This window comes from Oreochromis aureus, linkage group 14, assembly GCF_013358895.1.
Source record: "Oreochromis aureus strain Israel breed Guangdong linkage group 14, ZZ_aureus, whole genome shotgun sequence".
Lineage (NCBI taxonomy): Eukaryota > Metazoa > Chordata > Actinopteri > Cichliformes > Cichlidae > Oreochromis > Oreochromis aureus.
Genome location: NC_052955.1, coordinates 15,209,855 through 15,226,995, shown reverse-complemented (window position 1 = coordinate 15,226,995; position 17,141 = coordinate 15,209,855). Strand labels below are relative to the sequence as shown.

The 17,141-nt window shown below is 39.0% G+C and overlaps 1 protein-coding gene across 1 annotated transcript; it reads left to right on the top strand.

The window, feature by feature from the left end:
- Positions 1-8,704: 8,704 nt before the first annotated feature.
- Positions 8,705-12,227, top strand: LOC116311319 (extracellular calcium-sensing receptor-like). Its single transcript, XM_039622449.1, has 7 exons — positions 8,705-8,980; positions 9,090-9,379; positions 9,498-9,793; positions 10,273-10,478; positions 10,613-10,834; positions 10,909-11,032; positions 11,136-12,227. Exons 1-7 carry the CDS (start codon positions 8,720-8,722, stop codon positions 12,032-12,034), a joined length of 2,298 nt encoding a protein of 765 aa, XP_039478383.1. The 5' UTR covers positions 8,705-8,719; the 3' UTR covers positions 12,035-12,227.
- Positions 12,228-17,141: the final 4,914 nt, after the last annotated feature.

Sequence of the window (17,141 nt, the reverse complement as noted above, 5' to 3'; positions counted from 1 at the left end):
CTGAAACAGGATTCATAGCCTTTGCAGGAGGATATAGAGGCCCAAGACAGGGACAGCAGAGAAACAGAGGAAGGAGAAGAGGAGGTTTTAGAGGTGAAAACAGAGGAGGCGGATATCGAGGAAAGGGAGAGAATGACAGAGAAAGATATGAAAGTGACAGAGAGAGAGATAATACTTGTTGGAACTGTGGTAAAGAAGGACACATTGCAAGGAACTGCAGGAATAGAGGAGAGAAACAGCAGGATTGACTAGGAAAGGGACAAGAAGAAGAACAGGCAAAGGATGACATTTTTAATATAGAACAATTAGTTCTAGATCTATGATCCATCCTGCCCAGTTAATTTGTTAGGCAGAGATAGTTTAGAAAAACTAAAAATAGGAGTAGTACCTGGTGAGAATGGCATGCACGCAGAGTTAATGCTGTGTGAGGAGGAATCAACAAGCCAATCTCCTTTTTACTGCAAAGGGAATGGTGAGCCCCATTACTATTGGACTTTAGATCTGCCACCATTAGAACCCTTGCAGCGATTAGCAGAAAAATATTTGCCACCAGACTCTCAACAACTAGCGTGCACAGACTATCATAACACTTTGAGATTTAAACAAAGCCCAGGTCCTGATCCTCCATATGACAAAGAAGTGCACAGACTAGGCCCACAAAGATTAACTTTACAACACCTGTATGTAACTAAAAGCGGCAATGCCGTATGCTCTGTAATACAGAACGATAAAACACAAGAGTTAAACCGAATGGAAAACCACGTCTCAGTAGCACGAAACAATGTCACTGATTGGAAACATTTGGGCCATGTACTAACTCAAGTAGAGAGAGAGAGATATGAAAAAACTGAGGACACACATGAAGGTTGGTTGCAAGGTCGTAGAACAGGATGTATGAGATACACATTAGGTTGGGTAGTGACAACTAAACCTGCAACACACCTTATTGATTGTGCAGACTCTCATTTATTAAGCTCCAGCATTGAATGATATGCAGTGACAGTGGAGACATACCCTGAGCTGAAACAGCTGCCTGAAACATTATGGTCCACAAGTCAAACAGATGTAGGCCTAATTAAAACAGCAGATCAAGTACGAGTGAAAACAACAACCATGTACAGGCCTTTGAAACCTCAGTACCCTCTTACTTCAGAAGCTAAGGAAGGCATCACACCAGTAATAACAGACATGCTAAAAGCAGGGATTTTAATAAAACAACGAGTTCAACATGCAACACTCCAATATTTCCTGTCAAGAAAGCAAACACAGGGAAGTATAGACTAGTGCATGATCTCAGAGCTATTAATGAGATAACGGAACAGATACCGCCTGTTGTAGCTAATCCCCACACAATTTTGAATCAGATTACTCCCAAAGAACAATGGTTCTCCGTGATAGATCTATCAAATGCATTCTTTTCTGTGCCTCTACACCCAGATTCACAACACTTATTTGGATTTACATTTAATGGACAAAAATACACGTACACACGTCTACCTCAAGGGTTTCAGAACAGCCCCACTTTGTATGCTGAAGCTCTACGAAAATCAATGTCATCATGTAAACTGCCAGCTCCAGGCCAATATTTGTTGTATGTAGACGATATTCTAATCACCGGAGACACAGAACAGAGTTGCAAAACAAATACATTGACAGTATTACATCATTTAGCCGAGCAAGGTCACAAGGTTTCTCAACATAAGCTGCAACTATGGAAAGCAGAAGTAACATACTTAGGGCACACGCTGTCAGGGCAGGAAAGAAACTACTAGACTCAAGAAAGCTAGCAGTACAAAATGCCCCAAAACCCCAGACAAAACAGCAAATGATGAGTTTTCTAGGACTGTGCAACTTTTGTAGATCATGGATACCTGAGTATGCATTAAAGGTACAGCCTTTACAGAATATTATTTATGGAAAAAATTTAGGGTTAAAAGATAAAGTAACCTGGTCAACAGAAGCATCTACAGCTTTTGAACACTTGAAAACCGTGCTGCAAACTAATATTGTTTTAGCTTTGCCAGATTATGACAAACCTTTCTATCTACATGTAGATGGAGGAGGAGGTTATATGAAAGCAGTTTTAACACAAACATTCGGTGAAAAACAGCGTCCACTAGCATTCTATTCATCAAAACTGGACTCTGTTGCAGCTGGCCTCCCAACATGTGTACAGGCCTGCGCAGCTGCAGCAGAGGCAGTGCAGAAATCAGCTGACATTGTTTTAGGACACACTCTGATAGTTAAGGTACCACATGCAGTAACCTCAATACTGCTACAAGCAAATCTGTCGTACCTTACGCATGCCAGACAACTATCATATGTGGGTATTCTGTTGTCACAATCCCACATAACGATAGAAAAGTCTGGACAGCTGAATCCAGGCACACTTTTAGCTACACCAAATGATGGTCAACCGCACTGTTGTATGCAGAAGTTAGATGAGGAAACGAAACCACGAGCTGACATTTATAGCACACCACAGCCTGGCTTCCTTGACATTTTTGTAGATGGCTCAGCATCTAAAGATAGTTTTGGTCGGAACTGTGTAGGCTATGCCGTGACAACTAGTGACACCATAATAGAAGCAAAACCATTAACTACCTCACACTCAGCACAAAGTGCAGAACTAACAGCTGTGATAAGAGCATGTGAACTACATAAGGAACAGAATATCAACATTCATACCGATAGCCAATATGTCTACTCTGCTGTACATCATTTTGCCAAGATATGGCAGAATAGAGGTATGGTGACGTCAACAGGACGCCCAGTTCAGCACGGAAGTCTACTTAAAAGCAAATGTGCTGCACATCAGACGGATGTGTCAGACATAACAAAAGGAAACAAGTTTGCAGACAAAGCAGCAAAAGCAGCTGCAAACAAAACAGAAAGTGCACTAATAATGGAAACAAACGCACAGATACCAGTAGACATACTGAAAAATGAACAAAAAGCAGCTCCATTAAATGAACAAAAGAAATGGTTAAAATGCGGAGCAATTTTACAAGATGACCTAATGATGTGCGACGGAAAACCAATACTACCGAAGTCGTTACATAAAACAGCGGCCCTGGTGACACATGGAGTTACTCATGTGTCAACAGGAGGGATAGTAACTATAGTCACTAAACACTTCTACACTATAAATTTTGAAACTTCAGCAAAAGAATTTGTAAGAACATGCATGACCTGTCAAAGACATAACTCACAAGGGAATTTAAGACCCAGAAGAGGTCATTTCCTACACCACCTCATCCTTTTCATACAATACACATGGATTTCATTGAACTAAATGAATGTCAAGGCTCAAAATACGCATTAGTGATCATAGATGTATTTTCAAAATGGCCTGAAATCTATCCAGTAAAGAAAGCAGATGCCATTTCAGTTGCTAAATGTCTGTGTAATCACTTCATTCCAACCTATGGCATCCCAACTCTGATAAGATCAGACAATGGGACCCATTTTGTAAATGATGTAATTAAAAAGTCTCAGAAGCACTAGGATTTAATATCAAAACCACTGTGCCTATCATCCACAAAGTGCAGGATTAGTAGAAAGAACAAATGGCACAATCAAGCAGAGACTTAGGAAGTGTATGGAAGAAACAGGAAGACCGTGGCCTGAATGTGTAGGCCTGGTAAAATGTGGATGAGATTAACACAAGGATCTCAGAAGCTCACACCGTTTGAGATCATCCATGGTAGACCATTTCCACTATCTATAACGAGTGAACCTTTAACTAAATCTTTTAGAGAAACCACATTAGCAGAATGGATGACTAAACTGCTAGAAAACAAAGAAATCGTTCTGAATAATAAACTGCCAGAGGACTTTTCTCCAGTGTCTTGCAGGTTGAAACCAGGTGATTGGATCCTAATCAAGGTGCTCCAGAGGAAAAATTGGAGTTCACCCCGTTGGGAAGGACCATACCAAGTGCTTCTAACCACTCCCACAGCATGTAAGATCGCGGGGCGACCATCCTGGATACATCAAAGCCACTGTAAGAAAGTGAGTGAGAGCATAGACTAATAGACGCCGATTCCCCTACCTTCTGGTGATCCATAAAGTGGAGAAAGGGCCGATTGGGTATACCCCGCCCTTTACTTCTTGCTTGTCTACTACTCACCAGAGGAGCTAGGTGTATCAGGTCATCATGAAGCTGCTTTTGATCTCATTGACATTGGCAGCCCTGGTCGCAGGATGTCTAATACTGCTCAAGAAGAACGATGGACCTCGCAAGAAAAGAGCCTGGACACATGATAATTCACATCATTATGCTATGACACAGGATAACATCCACCCCTGGATGAACAACGCATGGTATCGATATATACATGACAGCACACCCAGGAAAGATTGCTATGTTTGCTCCCATATGCCCCCAACGACACAATATGCCACCTTGTACGCGAAGGCAATGAACATAACTCAGGCAAAGTGTGCATAGTTATGCCAGCCTTGGGTATCAATACCAGGGAATTGTGATCAACCATGGTGAACCTTTCCAGATAGGATTACGAAATGGCACATGTGACGAATGGTTCTGGGTTGACTTGAAAGTGAAGCACAGGAGTAAGGCTGGATCATTCCCAGTCTTTCTCGAAAACAATGGGAATTTGAACCACACCCTATGCTACCGCCAAGAGAACGGATCCACGCCAATGGGAACACCACCAACTGCAAAGCAGTACAGACACACGCTCCTGGAGGACCAGTGAAGAGCAGCAACATCTCGAATGGCACCTATTGGGTGCAAGGAATGGCCTGGCTCTGTGGCCAACGAGCCTATTTTATTCTTCCTAAGAATTGGACAGGTCAGTGCGCTCCCATTTTCATATCTGACCACACTTTTAAAATAACCGTGACGCCACGTCGATAACAAGGAAAAAGACGAAGCACCTCAGACCCCAAGCTGCATGATTCCATATGGGGTTCCGATGTCCCAGAGGAATTTAAACTTTGGACTGAAAGACAAAAGGTTGCTCACGCACTTTTCCCATGGATGGGAGTAGGAAAACACGCTTTAAGAATAGAGACTCTAAATTACCGTTTCGGACTGTTTCTGAATGCTTCCTGCAAAGTCAACAGCGAACAGAACGAAGAAATAGACGCCTCAGGATAATGGTTATGCAACATCAGGTGGCGCTTGATATTGTGTTAGCAGAAAAGGAGGTTTATGTGTACTTTTAATACTACTTGTTGTACGTACATACCTGATAACATACATTCTAGTAACATGACAGATGCTTTAAAAATTTTAAAACAGCTCCAGAACGTGCAGTCAAAGGAATATGTGGATGGAGGCACTGACTGGCTGAGATGGTTATTAAGTGGCTCATGGATTTTTTTGTTATACAAGGGTCTAATAGTCGTAGGAATTTTACTCCTGTTATTTTGTGTATTTTCAACATGCATTTTTCCATGTTTAAGGAAAATGATTACTAAGATGATTTTTACATCATTAACGGCTTACGTTTCAGTATCAATGAATGAACACAATGATGAGGATGATCCCGATGGAGATGATGATTTTGTGTAAAGTGTTGTAATTATTCATAAACTATGGTTCTAATGACGAAGTGATCGAAAATGTGAAAACAAGAGGTCATATTCTGATATGTGTAAAACCATGATTATGTACACTGCTAAATTCGTAAAAACAGGAGGGAATATGTTAAGAGATTTTACTGTTTTATTATACCTTTTTATAAAGTCTATGTTTTACGTCTTTAGCATACATACTGCTGCAGTGGAAAATAACCACTTTTGTGTAACCGCTTGTGAAACCTGTTTCAACTACTTTTAGAGAAAAACAGGAAACGCCTAAGGAACTTGAAACGAGAAGATTATGCCATATGCATGAGGGCGAAGACGTGCAGTAGAGTTGTCGAAAGGGGAAGCACGCCTTTACCCTTAACAGAGTTATGAAACTATACATTGTGTAAACTATACATTGAGTGTATAAATAAAGAAGGCGGACTACAGTTGTGTGTGAGTCTCACTCAGAGCTCTCACCCATGTACATGCCTTAAACAAGCTTGTTGTCTCTTTCCTTACTTACTGAAACAAAATGCTCTTGACAGTAGTTTATGTATTATGTATTAGTAGTTTATGTATTTTACTTTTATGTACGTTGTATGTTTATGTACTTTACTTTTTCAATGCATCAAACCCCTACAGTTCCTACTGGTGGTAGCAGACCCACAGGAGATTGGACTCATGTGGCTCTTTCAGGCTAGGCCCAACCGGCCACGAGACAGTCACCCTCAAGACTATACACCAAAGTTACAGTAACCTTGTTGTGGAAAGGGTAACTGTGTCTCTTGATAATTATTTCCATCCTTTCCACAAAATCCACCACCATCTGTTTTCCTGCATTTCTCTCCTTATTATCTTACCTGGCCAACACCTCTTCAGCTTCTCTATTATTTTCATCTACACATCCATCAATATCTGCTCCTTGACAAGTCTCTCCCCTATGGGGACACTCTCTATCACCAGTGTTGGTCAAGTTACTTGAAAAAAGTAATCAGTTACTAATTACTGATTACTTCCCCCCAAAAGTAATCCCGTTACTTTACTGATTACTTATTTTCAAAAGTAATTAATTACTTAGTTACTTTTTAAAAACACGATTTACAACCTGAATAGGTGATAAAGCGATAGATCTTTCAGCCCAATTCTACTTTTTCTGCATAATTCATCATACAAAATGTAATCAAATGGAAAAGTCTCTTTTTAAAACTTGTTTTATTAGTTTTAATCTTTTAACTTTATGCATCAAGCAAAAATTAAATTATATGCAACATTCTCTGACTGGAAGAAATTTGTTTAACATTTAAACCTATTTTCTGCACATTCCAGCACATAAAATAAAATATTTTTTTGTGTTTACACTCACTCTTTCAAATAGATGCAAGTAAAACACAGCAGAAAATAAATAAAATCAAAGACTAGCGGTCCTGTTGCTCTATTTTCACCTGTAAAGCAGGACTGGCGTAGGCGGAGGTTTACCCTGGTGCAGGTGTGCTGCAGCGGTCAGTGGAAGAATCCGCGAGTTTCTCTGTGAATTTCACGTTACGTCGTAGTATACTCGGTGCTTGCTTGGAAGTTTAGGGTTTTTTCGCTGTAAAAGAAGTTTTCTTCCACGCACAACGGACACTAATGTTTTGTCACTTTTATGGAATCAAACTCAAAATAAGGTCGGAACTTCCACGCTTTAAACGCTGCATGCTACACTCTGTCCCGCACTCGCTATATTATGATCTGCAGACAGCTGTTGTCACGAACGTCGCACTCGCTTACGTCACTGTCATGAGAGGTTCTCGCAAAAAATCACGGTTTTAGTAACGCAGTAACGCAGCGTTCCTACGTGAAAGTAACGGTAATCTAATTACCGTTTTTGCAATAGTAATCCCTTACATTACTCGTTACTTGAAAAAAGTAATCAGATTACAGTAACGCGTTACAAGTAACACGTTACTGCCCATCTCTGTCTATCAGTACATCCAACTCATTAGACAATTCCCCTTTTCTCTTCATAGTGATATCATCCTAATTTGTTTTTGCCTGAAATTTCATGAAGTTTTACAGAAGTGACATAAATACACAAAAAATTAAAGATTTTTTAAATTTCATACTGCTATAAAAGTGCTTTAATTTTTTGTGTATTTAGGATGTTTTGGGTCAATGGATAATTAGTAAATGATCCATTTATTTATGTGAGACAAGCTATTTATAAATTCTAGATATATCTGTTGTTTAAAGTTAATCAAATTTATTATGAAAGGATTTTTGGCCTGGGTAACCCAAAGCCAACAAACCATACTGGGAAGGCATAGGATATGATTAATATCTGAGGGTTTTGAAAACACAACTTGGTAAGAGGATGTACTTGTGAAGATGAAAAGAAGAAGAAAAAAATTCTCATAAGACTTATATAAACCAAGGAACAAACGTACACCCATATACACAAGCTGGATGTCAGACAGAGATGGAAAGAGCAGCTGTTTTAATTGGTCTGGTATTGGCTGCTTATCTGAGTCAAACAACCAGGTCTACAGGGGCTTGGGCTGGAACGGTAGTATCATCTGTGAAATGCAAGCTTCAAGGAAGCACTCGTTTGCCTGCATTCTCAAAGGACGGGGACTTAGTTATTGGTGGTGTTTTCTCCCTCCATACATACACACACACAGTTTACAATGACTACACCATCATACCTGAGCCTGTGAAATGCAAAGGAAGGTCAGTATTGGAAAGAAGAGCGTGATCAAAACATATTGCACGGTGTAAGAATGAAAATGTTTTCATGTTTTATTTTCTGTGGTATTACATTGCTTCTGTATGGTGCTGAAAAAAATCACCAAGAAAAGTTTTCCAATAGTCAGTCATTTATATTTGTGGAAGTAATATTTGTGTTTTTGAAAACAGAAATCATATTGTTAAACAACAATTTTACAAAAGTCAAACAGGAAATGACTTTACATATTTATTCATACATTTTTGTGATTCATCATGATAATCATTTCTGCTGAATTTAACTGATGAGGCAATGTGTTGAAGTGCCCTTAAAAACTGAAGTCATTATTTGGCCATGGTCAAAACCCAAAACTCCTACAATGTTTTCTTGTGACATTTAACCTAAGTCTGTAGTTTAATTTCTAACAGTGAGTTAACTTTCTGCAGGATTAATGATCTGCAGTCATTACGTGCAATGATCTTTGCCATAGAAGAGATTAACAACAGCACAGAGCTGCTGCCCGGAATCAGGCTCGGGTATCAGATCTATGACTCATGTGCATCAGTGGCTGTGGCAGTGCATGTGGCATTTCAGTTTCTAAATAGCTTCGACAGTGTGTTTTCCATTGGTAACATTTGCTCACAATCTGGTATGGTGATGGCTGTTGTTGGGGACTCTGGGTCTATGACATCCATCAGTTTGTCACGAGTCATCAGTTCTTTTAACATTCCCCAGGTAAATGCCAATTTCCAATTTCTGTCAATTTTTGTATTTAAAATATGCCATGTGATATTTGTGTTTGCGGTATTTTCCGAGTTACACTGTTTTATTTCTTTTGGTTTAGGTGAGCCACTTTGCGACATGTGCATGCTTGTCTGACAAGCAGCAGTACCCAAGTTTTTTCAGAACAGTCCCCAGTGACCAGATTCAAGCTGAAGCACTAGCCAAGCTAGTGAAACACTTTGGCTGGACTTGGATAGGTGCTGTTCGGTCGGATTCGGATTATGGAAATAAGGGCATGGCTTCTTTTCTCCAAGCAGCACAGAAAGAGGGGATCTGTGTGGAATACTCTGTATCTTTCTATCGGACACACCCACAGAGCAGAATTCAGAGAGTAGCAGATGTTATCCGCAGGTTTCTTCATCAGAGATAATTATTGTGCATTGACTTGTTTAATTATCTTTAAAATAAACATTTGATGATGTAAAGACACATAAAAACAGTTTTCTAATGCACTATGTTATCTCAACAGGTCTACAGCTATGGTTGTTGTGGCATTTGCAGCTTTAGGAGACATGAAGATCCTGTTGGAGGAGCTATCACGTGAGCCTTCCCCACCCCGCCAGTGGATAGGCAGTGAGTCGTGGATAACATACTCAGAATTAAAGAGATTCCATGTATGTGCTGGGGCCATTGGATTTGCGATTCCGAAGTCAGTAATTCCAGGTCTCCGAGACTTCTTGTTGAATCTGTCTCCCTCTGAAGTGGCAGCTTCTCAAATACTTACTGAGTTTTGGGAAGGTTCGTTCAACTGCACACTGAAAAACAGTAAGGAATGTTTCTAGGTTTAAATGATCCTGTCAAACCTCTGGTGTTACAAGGTGCACTGTTGATCTATGAGCTGAGCAGTTTTCAATTAAATATTAATGGTAGCAATGATACACACACACACACACACACACACACATATATATATATATATATATATATATATATATATATATATATATATATATATATATATATATATATATATATATATATATATATATATATATATATATATATATATATATATATATATATATATATATATATATATATATATATATATATATATATATATATATATATATATATATATATATATATATATATATATATATATATATATATATATATATATATATATATATATATATATATGGTTTGGGAAAATTGGTCACAGTGGCAAGTACATAAAAAGATCTGAGACTAGTTTGAATTTCACAGTTTAAAATGTCAGTTCTGTCTTTGTTTATTTTTAGATACTGCTGCAGACAAGGAAATATGTGATGGAAAAGAAGACATAAACAGTCTCCATAATCAGTATACTGACACATCTGAGCTCAGAATTACTAACATGGTGTACAAAGCTGTGTATGCAATAGCACATGCCATTCATAATGCAATGTGTCGAGGAACAAATGTCACAGCTAAGTGTGACACATTAACCAAGCTGCAGTCCAAACAGGTCAGAAGAAATAAATATCTTAATGGCAATTTCCCTCATCACCTGCTTGAATTAAATTACGTATTAATATTGATTATTGCACTTTTGTATCTATTTCCTTTCTCTCCCACCCTCTCTTTTTATTATGTTTACAGATTTTAACTGAACTGAAAAAAGTTAATTTTTCCCAAAATGGATATGATGTGTCATTTAATGCTAATGGGGATCCTGTGGCTATTTATGAGCTGGTTAACTGGCAGAAAAGTGAAAGTGGCATCATTGATATTATAACTGTAGGGCTGTATGATGCATCACTACCAGTGGGCCACGAACTTTGGATTAACAGAAACATAACCTGGATGGAGGATAGCAGAAAAGTAATGACTCAAAGGATGAGAATCTGACTCTACTGAACATTTATATTTATTATACCACCTTTGTGTGTTGACAGGTGCCAGTTTCAGTGTGCACTAACAGTTGTCCTCCAGGAACTCGTAAAGTACTGCAGAAAGGAAAACCCATCTGCTGCTATGACTGTATGGCGTGTCCTGTGGGAGAGATTAGTAATACAACAGGTAAAATGAAAAGATTTCTATGCATGTAAAATGTTTTTATTGTGAACATATGAAAATTACAGAAATTACAAGGAGCCTATGATTTTTTTTTCTTTCTATTCAGATTCGACCGATTGTTTAACCTGCCACAAAGAGTTCTGGCCTAATCCAAAGAGAGACACTTGTATCCCTAAACCTATAGAGTTTCTTTCTTTTCAAGACATCCTAGGAATCACCTTGGCTACATTCTCAGTCATTGGTGCTTGTCTGGCCATTATCACTGCAGTTGTATTCTTTTATCACAGGACATCTCCAATTGTCCGAGCCAACAACTCTGAGCTGAGCTTCCTGCTGCTCATCTCACTGACTCTGTGTTTTTTATGTTCATTAACTTTCATTGGAGCACCATCTGAGTGGTCCTGCATGCTGCGTCACACTGCGTTTGGCATCACCTTTGTGCTCTGTATCTCCTGTGTACTTGGGAAAACTATAGTGGTTTTAATGGCTTTTAAAGCGACACTTCCAGGTAGCAATGTGATGAAATGGTTTGGTCCTCCACAGCAAAGAATGACTGTTGTGTCTTTTACCTTTATTCAAGTTTTAATATGTTCTTTTTGGTTAGTATTCAGCCCTCCCTTTCCAATAAAAAATCTAACCACATACAAGGAGAAAATCATCCTGGAATGTGCATTAGGCTCTGCTGTTGGCTTCTGGGCTGTGCTCGGGTACATAGGGCTACTTGCTTTGTTTTGCTTTGTTTTAGCTGCCTTAGCCCGCAAATTACCTGATAATTTCAATGAAGCCAAGCTTATCACTTTTAGCATGCTGATATTCTGTGCAGTGTGGATCACCTTTATCCCAGCATATGTTAGTTCACCTGGGAAATTTGCTGTAGTTGTAGAAATTTTTGCCATTCTGGCCTCCAGCTTTGGACTAATAATGTGTATATTTGCTCCAAAATGTTTTATCATATTGTTTAAGCCTGAGAAAAACAGCAAGAAATTTTTAATGAACAAAAATTAATCAGAGTATATTGGACTTTTCACAACAAGCTAGTATTCCATTTGTAAGCTGAAATTCTACATATTCAATATGCATAGGAAAGTTTTGGTTACTTTGTCAAATTAAGATTATTTCTGTTATGGTGATTAATAGCAAACATAGAAATGTATTTACAAATTAAGGGAGTGATTTGAAAAGGTGGATGGGATATTTTTTAAGGTCTTTTTTTTTTCTGAAAAACCTGAAAACCTGACCAATAATATTTAAGCAATGAATTGCACTATATTGCCAGATGTAGCAAAAGATGATACAAATTAAATCTCATTCATGACTGATAATTAATTTATTTTATTTAAACTGTTCAGAAGTTTCAATATTCCCTCCAGTTAGGCTTAGGGTAATCGATTTATTGACCATCATCCAATTATTTAGGGAAAAACAGCTATCCAAAATTTCCTGGCCCTGGAAAAGTGATCGCCCTCCCCTTACCAAAAATGGTTTTCATGGGAGAGCCGCAAGGCAAAAAACCCAACAAAAAACTGCTGACCAAAGTCTAAAGAATACCACACTGGATATCCTGAAGGCAAATGCTCATGCTCTATAATTCAAGTACAGTCAGATTATACAGCAGCACAATTATCAGAAACACACTAACAAATCTATCTTTGGCTGAAAAAAAAGGAAAATGATGATTTTTGAAGTCAAAGTCTGGACTTAATCAGATCGAGATAATTTGGCATGACTTTATAAATGTCATTTATGCTAAAAAGAAAAAAAAAACTGATTGAAGTAAAACAATTCTTTAAAGAAAAGTGACGTGAAAGGCTCATTGTCAGTTGTCCCAAAGACTTGACTGCACTTCTTGTTGCCAGGGGTGGCAGAGGTGGAGCTGACAGCCAGAGTTTTCAACTCTTACTGCCACTCAACAGTGCATTAACACAATGTATTTACATCATTTCCTCTGGAATTAATAAAGTATTCTCAATGTGATTCATACTGATTCCACAAACTTCTACAGTGTGCAAGGAGCAAGGCTGAAAATTAGTATCTGATGCCTGAGAGTCTATCCCAGCTACCACAGGTCAAAATTAATGTTGAATCAGTGTCTAATTTTGCAAAACAATGTCGGACAGCCTCAACATGGCATTTATTCTATTATTAGACTCAGTTAGCTTCTCTCAAAATCTTAAAGAGCCAACCCACACTTTAATCACTCTATGGATTTTATTCTGACATATGGAATAGAAAATGATCATTACCATGAAAATGCTATTTTGTTTTATCATTTCTTAGTAACATTTACATTTGTAATAATAGAGTACGAAGCAGTGGGGAATACATTTCAGTAGAGTAAGTGTCTTTCCCTTTGTCTTCCTCTGTTTGTTGCACCCACTGCATTTTTCCATGTTCCAGGTTCCATGTCCCTCGTCTCATGTTTCATGTTCCAAGTTTCTCGTCACAGGTTCTTAGTGTCTTTATTCTTGTTTCTAGTTTTCCCCAGTTTTGGTTTTTGTTAGTTTTTCCCAGTCCTCCATTGCTTTTTGTTTTTGGTGTTTTTTGCAGCCCAAAATAAAGCCTCGGATTTTGTTATACATCCACCTGCATCTCCATTGTCTGTATTTGAGTCCACACTACTTTCTACTCCTCAAGGATTTATTTGTAAAATCTCTAATGTGATGAGTCAGTGAAGCTCACTTCTGTCTAATGATAGCAATACTGAGGTGAGTTGTACTCAGAGACTTTGCAAATAAACTCTAATAAAATAGGAGAATGGCATCAAAGTGTTTATCGGAGCATCTAATAAGGGAAATCTAATGTTTGAGTCTTTCAAAGTCATTATACAAAAGATAAACCTTCAATTTGGCCAACAATCTCAACTGGAAATAAAAATATTATATATTTTTTCCACCACAGAACTAATCTGTTTGTCAAAGTTAGCACTAAATAATTGTTTCCTAATTTATGAACCAATCTGCTACCAGAAGAATCATTGTTGGTGAGAAATGCTATAAATCTGTTAACTTCGGCCTGATCTTTTTTTAACACTGTTTTGCTAGTTCTTTTATAGGGACAAAAATGAGATCAGTGATACACACAGCAGAAATTGCGAGAGATTGTATCTATCGCCTGCCCTGGGAAAGCCTCGTTGTTTTATGTTTGTGGAGGTGACTGGTGAGATGGAGGTTGAGCCCGGACCCAAGTTCAGATAAGCTGAAGAAAATGGATAGAGGATTTATCATTTTGTTATTTTAGATTGCAAATTTTATTCTAGTGATTGTCATGAATTTTTGTCTTTGCTGGCTCCTTTGTGCTGGCATTTTCACACTGTTCCTGCAGCAGGGCCTCAAGGCTGATCCAAACCTCTTGTCGCTCTCCCCTTGCAAAAAACTTTAAATCCTTAAAGGGTGGGCCGAGCACAGTAGCTATCTTGAGCCACTGATGGTTGAGGGTAGCTACACGTTGGTATAGGTCCTTTGTGAAGGTAGTCTTAAATTTCACCACGTAGTTTGAGTCATCATTGGAGACCTCCATGGTGTGATACAGGTGGCAGAAAGCAGGTAAAACCTCTGAACATGAGACATACGTCTCACCTCCAAGAAGCTCAGTCACAAACCTGTAGTAGACAGTTCAAGAAAGTAATTATTAATCTTAACATAAGACTGACATCCAGCTAACCACAGCTGAAAAGATATTTAGAGAAAACTTACCGTTTCCTCGGGTTACACGAGCTGAGTTTTTTCACGCTGAAAAGTTGGTTTGTTTTGGCTCTCACTGAAGACATAGCTGTTCTTTTGTACTGCTTTTAAGCGAAACATTCTTTGTATATGAGGCCAAGGGTGTTCATCCTCTAGACAATTGGCTCTGCCATGTTTTCATGTGTTTCTTCTTTCTGTGTGTCCGCTACTTTGAAACGCTTGGGCGGCTCTGCCCGCCACAGTTTGGTCATGTGAATGCATGGCCACATCTGATTGGTAAAAAAGTTACCGGAAACTCCACTGGCGGCATGTTATCTAATGTGTTAAACAAATTATTTTTTAAAAAGTAATGAGTCGAATTTTGCAAATGTAAAGTAAAAGTAAGTAAAAGTACCATTTCTTCTTCAAAAATGTACTCAAGTAAAAGTAAAAAGTATCGTGCAAAAAAGGTACTTTAAAAGTACATTTTTTTCAAAAACTTACTCAAGTAAATGTAACGGAGTAAATGTAACTTGTTACTACCCACCTCTGTCTAGGACATCCTGGTGACTGTAGTATGCCTCTGCATGGCATTACAAAAGACTTACTAGTACAAGATGTTGTTAACTTTGTTGTCTTTATTAAAATCCTTTTATGTCAACTCCACATCTTACATCTGCTCCATTACATATATGTCTTTGTCCTACATTCACCTCCTTGGTTCCTACTACACATTTTCTCCTGCTACATCCACCTTCTTTTAGCTGACACTCCAACTTTCTCAAAAGACTTTTTATTCATCTATTCATGTCCAACTAAATTGTGAACCAGAACCCATAAGCATAATACATGACTGTATAACAATCGGTATTACTTCCAACACTCTTTTGTTCCTAAACTAGGGGTCAGGGTTGACTACCTGAGTCCCCAAAGCTGTGCAGGGATTATTCTGCCCTTTTAAACACACCACAGCTTTCTGTCTACAAATTGAATCTGTTAGGGGCTCGAATTACTTGGTGTGATCTGGCCTCGCTGAGACTCTCTGGTATCACCCTGATGTGAGATCAATTCAATCTCCAGAGACTTCCAGAAGTCAGGTCTGAATTGTAAAATCATGGTGTCTGGACTGGACCATTGATGATACCAGGATCTTTCATGTTTCACACCCAGACTCTCTGACCTGGTAGGAGTTCTTGTCTTCTCTTTGTGATGTGACGTGTGTTGCACCCGGAGGTTTGCTTCTCTTTGATGTCCTGATCTTTCCTCCAGAATGCCTGAAGATCAGTTCAACCTGGTTTAAGTTTCTCTCGGCTGACTGGTAGTGTTGTCCTGATGTTGTGTCCGTATAAGGGGCTAAGTGGGTGCTGATCGCTACAGCAAGGGAGTGGCTCTGTAGGTCATGAGAACCTTGCATGGATCATCCCCCCTTTTCAGTATAGATTTAACAGTTTTAAATGCCCTGTTAGCCTCACCATTACTCACCAGAGCCCCATCCAAGTCATGACCACAGCCCCCAGGTTGAGACCCCCAAGAAACCTGCTCCAAGGGAATCCCAAGGCACCCCAAGGCTGTACCCACCCCCACATCAACTACAATAACAACAACGTGGACAAAACCACGACCCGCAACCCCCACCTCTCATCCAAGCTTCTCGGATGTCCAGACGCTTTTCTTTCCAAGCTCCTTAGACTACGATGACCTGGATGACCGAGAACCTTCACGGACACTCTGAAAGCAATCTTATCAGAGACAAATAGAAGAAAATAGTATTGAGGTAAAAAGGAACGCGATTTGTCAAGTACTTCAGCTAGAATGGAAAAAAGAGACAAAGCTGGAGTTATTCTGTGTCTTTACGCTGCTCAGCTGCCTCTTCTGCTTTCATTCTCTCCCCCTCCCTCTCCTGTTGCTACTTCGATCATGAAACTGATCAATGATCAGCTGATCGGTTTTTCTGTCGGAAGTCCCTGCTCTCTTGTTTGTTTATCACCCACTTTGCGCTAGAAAGAGGAAACCAGCGGATGTCTTGATAAACAACAGCAGCCCGTTTAAGCTTGATAAGCTGTTGTTACAGTTTATTTAATATTCCTAGTATCAGCTGATGTTTGCTGGTTCCACAGCTATAAAAGCTGCTGGTCATAATATTGGTTTGGATATCTGGTGAGAGGGGACGCCTTGTCTTCCCCCGAACAAGCTGGAGGAGGTGGCCGGGGAGAGGGAGGTCTGGGCTTAGGCTACTACTGCCACAACCCGGTCCCAGATAAGCGGAAGAAGATGGATGGCTGGATGGATGGAGAAAGAATTTTGATCATTTGTCAGAAGAGGAATTTATGAACATCGTGCAAAAAAATTATTAAAGCTTTGCCAAATAGCTCAATATACACTGCTGAATAAAACACTTCTGGAAAATTGGTCTGGTCAGTTAAGTTGCAGAGGGGATTGTTAATCAGTTTTAA